General features: G+C 49.4%; 1 protein-coding gene across 1 annotated transcript in view; it reads right to left on the bottom strand.

Annotated features, from left to right (window-relative positions):
- The window catches only part of ROR2 (receptor tyrosine kinase like orphan receptor 2), a 134,702-nt gene that overhangs the window by 16,800 nt on the left and 106,750 nt on the right, over positions 1-11,152 (bottom strand). Inside the window, exons 3-4 of the mRNA XM_029919693.1 lie at positions 9,695-9,982; positions 8,896-8,926 (exon numbers count right to left, since the gene is read on the bottom strand). Coding sequence (XP_029775553.1) covers positions 8,896-8,926; positions 9,695-9,982 — 319 coding nt within the window. The remainder of the gene's footprint in view (positions 1-8,895; positions 8,927-9,694; positions 9,983-11,152) is intronic.

The following is an 11,152-nucleotide window of genomic DNA, read 5'->3' as shown; positions in this document are numbered from 1 at the left end:
TTTTTTTTAATGTTTTATTTATTTTTGATACAGAGAGAGACAGAGCATGAGAGGGGGAGGGGCAGAGAGAGAAGGAGACACAGAACCGGAAGCAGGCTCCAGGCTCTGAGCTAGCTGTCAGCACAGAGCCTGACGCGGGGCTCGAACCCACGAACGTGAGATCTGACCTGAGCCGAAGCCGGAGGCTTAACCGGCTGAGCCCCCCAGGCGCCCCGAAATGAAAGTTTTTAAAACGTCATTTACAATCATGTCAAAAGTACACAAAGAAGTAGTCGAATTCATAGAGACAGAAAGTGGAATCGTGGTTGCTAAGAACTGGGGGGAAGGGAAAATGGGGAGTCATTGTTTAACGGGTAGAGAGTTTCAGTTTGGAAAGAGGGGAAAGTTCTGAAAACGGATGGTGAGGATGGGCGCCCAACAGGGCGAACGTACCTAACGCCATGGATTATACACTTAGACATGGCAGAAATGCTTAGGAATAAACCTAATTAAAATACATATCAGGCCTGCACACTTAAAACTTCAAAACACCATAGAGAGAAGGAAAAGAGACAGAAAGAGAAATATATATTATATTCAGGTAGACCATTCAATGACTTTAAGGGGTCATTTCTCCCCAAGTACAAGCCCACCCACCAGAATCCTAACAGGGGTTTCTCACAAATTATTTTCACATATGAAAAGAAAAATAACTATATAATGGGAAATTGTTTTAAAAGAAGAAAAGAACGAAGTGAGCACAATTAACAACACCAGTAAGGGGCGGCTGACATCCTGTACCTCCAGGTGCAAGCCCCTGAAAAGGAGGCATCCCTTCTCTACTGTTAAGTAAAACACGCATAGCCAGAGTCTAATAATGAACATCATAACATCATAAACATCAGCCAAATTCAAATCCAGGGACTTTCTGTAAAATAAGTGCCTTGCATTTCAATGTCGTGAAAGACTGAGGCACCGTTCTCACTAAAACAACATGGAGAGGAGCGCCCGGGGGCTCAGTCGGTTAAGCCTCCGACTTCGGCTCAGGTCATGATCTCGTGTTCATGGGTTTGAGCCCCACATCGGGCTCTGTGCTGACAGCTCAGAGCCTGGAACCTGCTTCGGATTCTGTGTCTCCCTCTCTCTCTGCCTCTCCCCTCTCATGCTCTGGCTCTCCCTGTCTCAAAAATAAATAGAACATTTAAAAAATAGAAATAAAAATAAAAATAAATAAATAAAACCACACGGAGAGCCTTCCGTCCCAGGGAGGAGGTCTGGACAGAATCACGGGGGCCACGACGGGAACTGCCGAGAGATGGTGGTCTGACATCCACCCTGAATCTGAAGCTGCTGTTCTGTGAGGAAATACAGTCGGCCTTACGAAATACGCACTGAAGCACTAGGGGAGATGGGTGCGATGAATGCAACCAGTTCTGAATTGGCTCAGGAAAAGGAACAGTTACAAACACGCACAGGAGAGCGATGTGTCGAATATGGCGAAATGGGCCGTGGTAAGACTGGGGACAGAGGTCTGGGACTGCTCTTTACTCTTCTTGTAACTTCCCTGCACATCTCAAGTTATTTCAAAATGAAGAGTTATGTACTTGTGTAGAAGTTGACAAACTGGTTCTAGAATTTACTTGGAAACGCAAAGGTACTAGAACAGCCACAACGATCATGAAAAAGAGGAAGAATGAGGCTGAATTTACACCGTCTGAGTGTACGACTTACCACACACAGTGTTATCATTATCGAGACAATGTCCTATTGGGATATAAGGATGGACATGACAGAGAATCTCAAAATAGATGCTCACCTATGGCCAGCTGATTTGCAATAAAGGTACTAAGGCATTTAAGGAGGACCATACAGTCGTTTCAAAATCGGTATTGGAAGAACTGGATATTTGCATGGGAAAAATAAACCTGAACCCGTAACTTCTACTGGACACAAAAAACTGCTTTTGAGATGGAGCACAAACCTAACCATAAAAGCTAAAACTAGGGCATTTATGGAAGAAAACACCGGAGAATGTTTTATAGTATTGAGGTAAGCAAAGGCAAAGATGTCTCAGACATGATGAATAAAAGAAAAAAAATGATAAATTAGATTCCCCCAAATTAGATATTCCTGCTCAATGAAAGATAGCACTATGAAAACAAAAATGCAAACCACAGACTGGGAGAAAACATTTTACATATTTGACAAGGGAATCATATACAAAATATATAAAGAACTCCTATAACTCAATAGGAAGTTACCACAGTAAAATTGAACAAAAGCCTAACAGATATTCACAAAAGTGTGGCCTGGAAAGACAGCCCCACATCTGGTGACGGGAAAATGTAAATCGAAACACTACGAATCATCACAACACAAGACGATGAATGGCTAAAATCGGATGATACCACAGGTTGGCGTGGATTTGGAATAACTGGAATGTTCACACTGCTGGCGGCAGCGTGAAATGGAAAGACCACTCTGGGGGAGAGTCTGGCAATTTCTTATGACTTATTACACATTACCATCTGACCCAGTACTCACACGGCCAGGATGCATTCTAGAGAAATGAAAACATGCTCACGAAAATACCTGAACACAAATGTTCATAACAGCCTTAATCGTAACTGCCCCGACCTGGAAACCCAAACTTCCACCAACAGGTGAATAAATGTACTGCAGAATCTTCAGAAATCAGAATACTTATCATCAAAAAACAGGAATAAACCACAGGAAGAATCTTTCAGATATTCCATTTCACAAAAGATGCCAGATGCAAGAGTCTCCCCAGGGGATGTAAGTACCCTGTGGCAGGAAATTTTAGTATTTGTTTCCTTCATTGTTGTAGCCCAACACCTTGAATAGGGCCTGGCACATAGTTGGCCCTCAATATAAATCTGTTAAGAGAATGAATGATTTCCTTAAAAGTGAAACACTGTGCTTTATATTTCTAATTCCAAGATGAAATACTCCTAGCATCCAATTATACTAATAGATTAGATGTGGCAAAAGTGTCCACATGAACACATCCAACATCAACATCTATGGCATAAAAACCCAAGTCCGCAGTACCTCTTAGAAATGCTCGCTTCCGCCATGGCCATCTCTAAGGCCAGGATTACACGAGGCGTCCAGAGCCGGAGAACCGGCGGCTCCGGCATTACCAGTTCACCGAGACAGAAGTATAATTCTCCTCCACTGTGTTCATGGGGCCGGTCCCTCCCAGGCAAACCTCGGAAGCTTGGTTATTTCCTTGCATGACTTTGGAGGTTGGTGTGTAAAAAGCGTTCATCCACGCATCACAGGGCATACGAGCTAATGCATGGGCTCAAGTGAAAACAAAAAGACTAAGTGGAGGCATTAAATGTGTTACTACACGTCCAGCGCTAAGACCGTCATTACTACTAAAGCACAAACATTTTCGTCAGTGTCACCTGCGCAGCCTGAATGAAGGAGGGTGTGTGAATACCCTGATTACTTTACCCACGATTATCTCTTCAGTCACTTACTATCCACATCAGATCATTTTAAAATGAATCAACTTTCTATCTTTTATTCAAGCTCTGCACTGTGGGATTTAAGGAGTTACATTTTCCAAGAAATGGAACCTGTCGTTAACGAGAAGTCACAGAGAAAAAGACTTGGGCCGACTTCTCTCCTCCCAACAGCTCAGTGTGATGAAGTTGGTGGTTCCATGGCTTTAACGTCAAATGCTCAATGTCAGCCTTCTGCCTGAGCTAGCTTACTGACCAACAGCAAGGCAGCTTGGTTTCTCCGGAAGTCAGTTTTAATCACTGGCTTGGCAGTCCTAGATTTTTTTTATAGTGCTATTTTCCTGTAATTAGGATAACGTTTGAGCTCGGTTATGACCGTTCCCTAAAAACAGCAGTGGAAGGTGTTGGAGGGAGCAGAGAGCCGAGTTCTGTTCAGACACGCCAACCGGGGGGTGCCTCTGAGTCACCTGCCCAGAGATGCCCATTATGTGGCTGAGTTTGGGGGCCTCGAGGTGGGGAGAGGGTCAGACCTGGAAATGGGGATTCCAGGGCCACGAGCATTTGCGTGGTGAGTAGCCAAATCCTCAGAGTCACCTGCAGTTTGTGAAGTAAGGAAAGGGCTCAGGACGCAGCCCCAGGGAAGACAGCATCCTGGGAGCCAATACCTAACGTAAATGTTAATTGCCCAGAGGAAAAACACATCTTCCACGAAGCAGTGTTTGTTGAAGCACATTATGTGTGCACACACGTGTGGCCCATGAACTTGGTCTGGGACAGCAATGCAGGAAACACAGACGCTCTCACATGCAGGTTTCAGGGGCCACCCGCCACTCCGCCACATCATGGCCATGCCACCAGGCTGGCCCGTGGTGTATGTACAGATCTGTACTCATGAAAATGAGCCACTTTTTGAAAGAGCAGATAAAAAGGAAACCCACATTGGGAACGTGAGACATGTAGGGTCACATTAATCCCCTCCCGTTCCCCAGGCTGCTACCTGAGTAGGCTGTAATAACCTTGACTTTGAACCTGCGTCAGTGAGCTACCAGCCTGTTCTGAAAGCCTTCGTTCCCCATGTACACACCCTCCTCACCTCCCCGTGAAAAGGTGAAAGGAAGAGCAATGTTTGAACGGTCGTAAATTCCTCTGCCTCCCTCAGCACACATGAACCGGTGTTCAGCAAACCGCCTGTGTCTGGGCATGTGGGCACATGAGGGCAGCAGCTGGGGACATGAACTTGGGCAGGGGTCACCGCTGCTGTCCCCACTCATGTTTCAGGGTGGCAGCATGTCCCAACGCTGACCCACGGCACTCGGGGACTGGCCGCGGCTCCTCTATAACTCACTGCACAGATCCCCAATTGAAGGCCCCAGCACCCCTCTTGTCCAACAAGGAAAGAGCCTCAAGAAATGTCCCAAGAGAGGAGTCACAGGCGGATGAGCGGGTGACACTCCAGGGACAAAGATGGAGAACTTGTGAACGCATCTGTCTGAAGCCCACTGCTTTGCCCTCTTTCTGTCTTGGTTATGGTTAACTTCCAGCGATGCCACAAGGAGGGGGAGGTCATTCTACACACAATCACAATCAGGCTTGGGTGCCCCAGGCCACTGGGTGCCTGATTATGGTGGTCGTCCGCCACCACAACACAGCCGTCAATTCAGAAGCCCACTCACTCGACTGAGGGGACTTCTCACAGCCCAATTCAGAAAGACTAACTCACTCGACTGAGGGGACTTCAGGCTAGAACTGTGATGCTACTCAACTCCAGAGCTCTACTTGGTAACATAATATTAGTGTGCTCAAAGGAAAGAAAGTACACAGTCACCTCTGCATGAGAAAAAGTAACTGCAAAACTTGGATTTCCATGCAACTCCATTAAAAATACAAACTGACAAAAATCCAGATGAAAGAGTAAAAGCCAATGGCAAGGGGATCTAAAAAAATGGTTCCATAATAAGGCGGATGTATGAGTCAGCTAAGGCTGCTGTGACAAATGGCCCAGATGGGGGTAACCTGACATCTTATAGATCTGGAGGTTGAGAAGTTCAGTAGCAAAGTGCCAGCTGCTTCAGCTCCTGGTTTGCAGAGGGCCACCTTCTCGTTGTGTCCTCACACAGCAGAGAGCCGGGGGGGGGGGGGGGGGGGGGGGGGGGGGGGGGGGGGGGGGGGGGGGGGGGGGGGGGGGGGGGGGGGGGGGGGGGGGGAGAGAGAGAGAGAGAGAGAGAGAGAGACAGAGGGAGAGAGAGAGAGAGACAGAGGGAGAGAGAGAGAGCTCTGAGGTGTCTCCCTCTTCTTGTAAGGAGAAGTCTGGTATTTCTTACAAAATTCAACACACACATACCCTATAAGCCACACTACTTGTAGGTATTTACCTAACAGAAATGAAAATATATGTCCACCAAAACATGGAGGAGGATATCCTTAGGACCTTATTCATAATAGTCAAAAGATGCAAACTACCTAGGCATCCATTAACAGAGGGGTGGCTAAATCAATTGGTATGATCATGCAATGGAACACACTTCAGCAATAAAAAATAGTGATCTATTGATACAGGTACAACACAAATAAATCTTAAAAACATTATGCTAAGTGAAAGAAGCCAGCCTTAAGTGGCTATGTGCTGTAGGATTTCATTTCTATGAAGTTCCAGAACACGTAAAACAAGTCCATGGTAGAAAAAAGAAAAGAAAAACAGAACAGTGGTTGCCAGAGGAGGAGGGGAGTTGCCTCAGAAGCTACATGATGGAACTTTCTAGAGTGATAGGAATGTTCTGTGCCTGGACATGAGGTTTGCACTGAGAGATTTTTTTGCATTTGCTGGACCTTATTAAGGGGATACTTAGGATCTGTGTGTTTCATTGTATGTAAGTTTCAACTCAAAAAGGAAGAAGAAGACGAAGACCACAAATACTTAACTCTTGTGAGTTCCACGCTGCAGTGTTTATGTACACGTGCACAAACACCTGTAACTGATCGTGAAATACACTAAACAAATAAGAAGGACTGACGGATGGGGAGGCAGGCGCTATGGCCCGCAGGATGAGGTCTAAGTGGCGGGGTCTAGTTGGTGGGTATGTGGACTAGATGTTCACTGTCAGATTCTTTCTGCTTTTCCATTTTCCATATGCTTGAAATTTTTCCTAATAAAATGTTAGGGAAGAAAAGGGCACCTTAAAGCATGAAGAAAATGGTCCTTGACATGACAATTCAATCAAGATGTTAATTTTCACCAACTTTATCTTACAATTCCTTGTAATTCCTACCAAAATCACCATCAGAATTCTTCAAGGAAATTAGCGTGTCCTTTGAGGCATGAAACGAAAACCTTAAAATTACTGGGGTCTACTGATAAATGACAGGAAAATTTTAATTTTTATATGATCAGGAAATAAGACATAAATGATTACTAAAAATCATGACAGAACAATGGGAGGGCAGGGGCCAAAGCCAAGGAGACAGGTGACAGAGAGGAACCACGAGCATCAAGAAACGCCTGTCAGCGAGCAGACATCTCTGGTGGCAGGGATGCCAGCGGCTGATACCAGCGTGCCTCCTACAGAGCAGCCACAATGGAGAGACTTATGGGAACCACCTTGTAAGCGAGGGAGAAACGGGTCCTCTCATGGATGACAGGGAAGGAGCCTGTGCACGCCTACTCGGCAAGATCGCTGATAAAAGGTGGCCTTGTGCCCTGCGTGTCTACATGTCAGAATCTCCCCCAGAGAAACACCAGCCTCGGGACACACAGGGAGGCCATGGCGGCCGTGGGACAAGGAAAATTCTCATCGCGGTGGGAATGTCCCATGCTCCTCCGGGCGCAGAGACAGGGAGAAAGACAATCAGGGAAATTTAAAATATGCCTGTCCAGTGTAATGCCCTTTATGTAAAAAAGCGCACGGCAGTCCGAGGGTGGCTCTCTCCAGATGCACACGTGTGCCAAATGCTCAGAGAGACCCTGCTCCCACCCGACGGAGGAGGCCATCCTGGGGGCCGGGCTGGGGAAACTTTCACTGGACCAGAACGGTCTGAATGGTTTACAGCAATGTGTTAATTTGGTCCTTAATTAAGAACAAGAAAAAAATAAACAAAAATATGCTGAATTTTTCTATAAAATGTGACTATAGGGGCACCTGGGTGGCTCATTGGTTGACTGTCTGACTTCAGCTCAGATCATAATCTCATGGCTTGTGAGTTCGAGCCCCGCATCAGGCTCTGTGCTGACAGCTCAGAGCCTGGAATCTGCTTCGGATTCTGTGTCTCCCTCTCCATTTCTGTCCCTCCCCTGCTCATGCTCTCTCTCTCTCTCTTAAGAATAAATAAAAAACATTAAAAAAATAAAATGTGACTATAGTTGATATTTACGTATTCAATGAATTACATTATAATTACATATAAGTTATTTTTATCTTATTTTCCAATATTGTATGTTTGCCTTATAGAATGTTTATATAAAATCCGTAAGTATATAAAAAAATAAGTCAACTGTTGAAAGCACCATCCTTCCTCCAAAGACTCACGGCGGCGCCCTGGACGTGGCTCTGTGCCTCACTCTACGCACGAACGCTCCGCACAGAATGTTCTCAAGCATCTGGCTTCTGCGAACGGTGCCAGGGGCCTGCCGCCCACGCGCCCCGTGGCCTGGGCCGACAGGCACCAGGGGAACATGGATGAGCCAACCCTAGCCAACACGCAGCGTTGGTGCTTCCTGTTCTGAACTTGGGGGTGAGGCGACGGCTCCGTGATAGGTCTGCACAGGAAATGAGCCCACCAGCCTCTGCTGACCTCAAGCACAGCCCTGAGGACCGCGGCTCTCGTGCCCAGGATGCCGGGCCACGTGGGGTCCAGAGGAGAATCTCCCACGATGGCCAGGAGCGAGGGAAGGATGATACATCAGGGACGCAGGGCCTGGGGTCACAGCGAGACACATCCACGTTGACAGAGATGCACGAGCCTGGATCGGAGGCTCAGTGCCTCCACCTCGGCCCGCGGCCTGAGGCCTGCGGGTCCCGGCGGCTGCCCTGAGGCTCACGGACCACATGTGTCCAGCACCACAGCAGGCGCTGCAGCTGTTCGGGGCTGAGGTTTCCATGGGAACGGCCTCCCTGTTCCGATGTGCTCAGGACACCCCGGCCAGGTGGCCCCAGCACCGCGGCTGCAGGCCGACATGCGCCCTCCGGCCTCGGACGGCCCCGGGCCCTAAGAGGAACGGCTGCTCTTAGGCATTTCTCCCCCGCACCGAGCCACGGAGAACAGAACCGCGTGCCAGCCCAGAGCCAGCCCACCGCCACCCTCGTGTGAAGTCCAGCCAGCCTCCAGCAGACCCGGCAAACCCGTGTTTGCTGGATGGAAAACCCTGGATTCTTACATAACGGAAACCCTCAGGGAATGAGAAAATGGTTTGAGGGAAACAGATACTTACTGAAAGTTATGATTTGGGCTGTGTGTTGGACCTAAAAAGGAAAAAAAAAAAGATAGGCTATTAATACTTCATAATCTGGAATACAACTTTTTTCCGATCCAGCCAACGGGAAAGGCGGCCGCAGCCCAGTGCGCCCATTTGTGGCGAGCCGGCTTCGGGCCCGGGGCTCAGCCGTGGCAGGGACGGCGAAAACCACACAATACGGAGGAGGCGCTCTGTGTGCAGAAACACTTAGAGGGATTTGGGGAGTTTTTAACATCTTCTCTCTCTCTCGGCTCTTCCAACCTTGACTCGCAAGATCTCGTTTCTACCTGGGGCCCGAATGGTCTGGCGGGGCCGGGACACTGCGGGGACCCCCTCACAACTGGGGTGATGGAGGACACGTCCCTTCCGGTCCTGTGATTTCCTCACCACCTCTGACGGGCACAAGTGTGCGGAGCCATCGGTGCGCTCCGCTCTGCCTCTCAGCTGGGCCCAGACTTCTGTGGGCAGGAGATGCCCGTGTCCTCGTCCCGGGCCGCACAGCGGCCTCCCCCGGGCACACGGCCTGCCCCCTACACCTGGAAGCTCACCTTTGTGTCTGGGGGTATTTACAGACCACTCCATCTGCGTCTGTTTTCTTTTAGGACTAGTACCGGGCCAGCAGGGTAAGCCGGGCCTGGCGCACAATGGGAGGGGCCCCGGGGAAATGGTTTTGTTGGTCTCCTCTCTGCTGGTTTCAAACTGCAGCGTCACCTCCCGCTGCGTCGCTGTGAGCGTGGCAGGCTGAGGGCCACGCCGCCGGGCCGCCCCGACTCACCGAGCCGCACAAACAGCACGCCGGTGGCGGTGACGGTCTTCACGCCGTTGGTGGCCACGCACTGGTAGTAGCCGGTGTCGGTCGTGTCCAGATCTTGGATGCGCAGCCGAGAGCCGTACTCCGTCTTGCGGATGATGATGCGCCGCGGCTCCTGCACCACCGGGGCGTCGTTCTTCAGCCACCGCACGGTGGGCGGCGGGTTTCCGGCCACCTTGCAGTGCAGGATGGCCGTCTGGCCCTGCACTATGGTGATGTTGTTCACAGGCTCCAGAAAGTTCAGGAAGTAGCCTGCAGGGGAGAGAGGGGTCAGAGAACAGCGGGGCTGAGCGGGGGCTGCAAGAAAGGGCTGCCTGCTCAGGAAGCCTTCCATGTTCTCTCACATGAACACAGCCCACTCCTGTCACTGGTGTGATTACATTCTAGAATGTTCCGAGAGACACTGCATTCGCAAACACAGAACCGCTGCTCCCAGGGAAATACGGCATTAGGTTCCTTCGGGCCTCTGGTCGAGGCAGCTTCACCGATCGTGGTGTAGCCTCATTGTACGTGTTCGTGTTTAAAGACATCTTACTAACATGCGTTGTTGATTCACGGACATTGAGCCCACGGCCAACACTGTGGGCAGCTCATGCCCGAAAGAAGCTCATCTGACATGGTCTTTCCATAACGCACCTCACAGCCTCCTGGTGCTTAGGAACGCTGGAGAGCCCTGCAGCACTGTCCCCAGGGGAAATCACCGGGGGGCTCCGTCAGTTGAGTCCTATTTCGGCTCAGGTCATGACTCACAGTTCGGGGGTTCGAGCCCCACATCAGGCTCTGTGCCAACAGCTCAGAGCCTGGAGCCTCCTTTGAATTTTGTGTCTCCCTCTTCTCTGCTTGTCCCCTGCTCACTCTGTCTCTCTCAAAAAAAATGAATAAATATTGAAAAAAAACTAAACTGCAAAATCACCCCAAAAAGCTCCAAATGCAAAAAAAAAAAAAAAAAGACAAGACTATAAAACCATGAAAAGGACACTTGTTTACCGTGTGAGCGAGAACAATCAGACAGGTGTCGCCCCGTTGGGCCTCAGCCAGGAGCGCGTGTGTCCGGCCACTCTAGATGTTCACGGCGCTGGGCATGCCTCCGTGCCCCCAGTGCCCAGCAGTACGGACCCTGGGGTCACACGTACACGTTACGCAGGGGTGAACTCGATACTACGGAGCCTGAAAATGAGGATCAGCCGTGGTTCTCGTTGCAAGCCCTCGATCTAGTCTAACCTCACGGACTCAAGGTGTAATTCACGGTCGGAAAGGCCACCTCCCTGCTGCCACACCACCTCAAAGCCTCGATGAGGGAAAACTCATCACGAAACAGACACATCCTGAGAAATGAGCTAATCCTGGGTGGGGACAGAACAAAGGTGTCCAGGCTGAGTGCTGCTGAAGGCTCTGTCCCTTGGTGCCCGGGGCAGGAGCAGG

This window comes from Suricata suricatta, chromosome 13 (assembly GCF_006229205.1).
Source record: "Suricata suricatta isolate VVHF042 chromosome 13, meerkat_22Aug2017_6uvM2_HiC, whole genome shotgun sequence".
Lineage (NCBI taxonomy): Eukaryota > Metazoa > Chordata > Mammalia > Carnivora > Herpestidae > Suricata > Suricata suricatta.
This window is presented reverse-complemented; position numbering and strand designations above follow the sequence as displayed.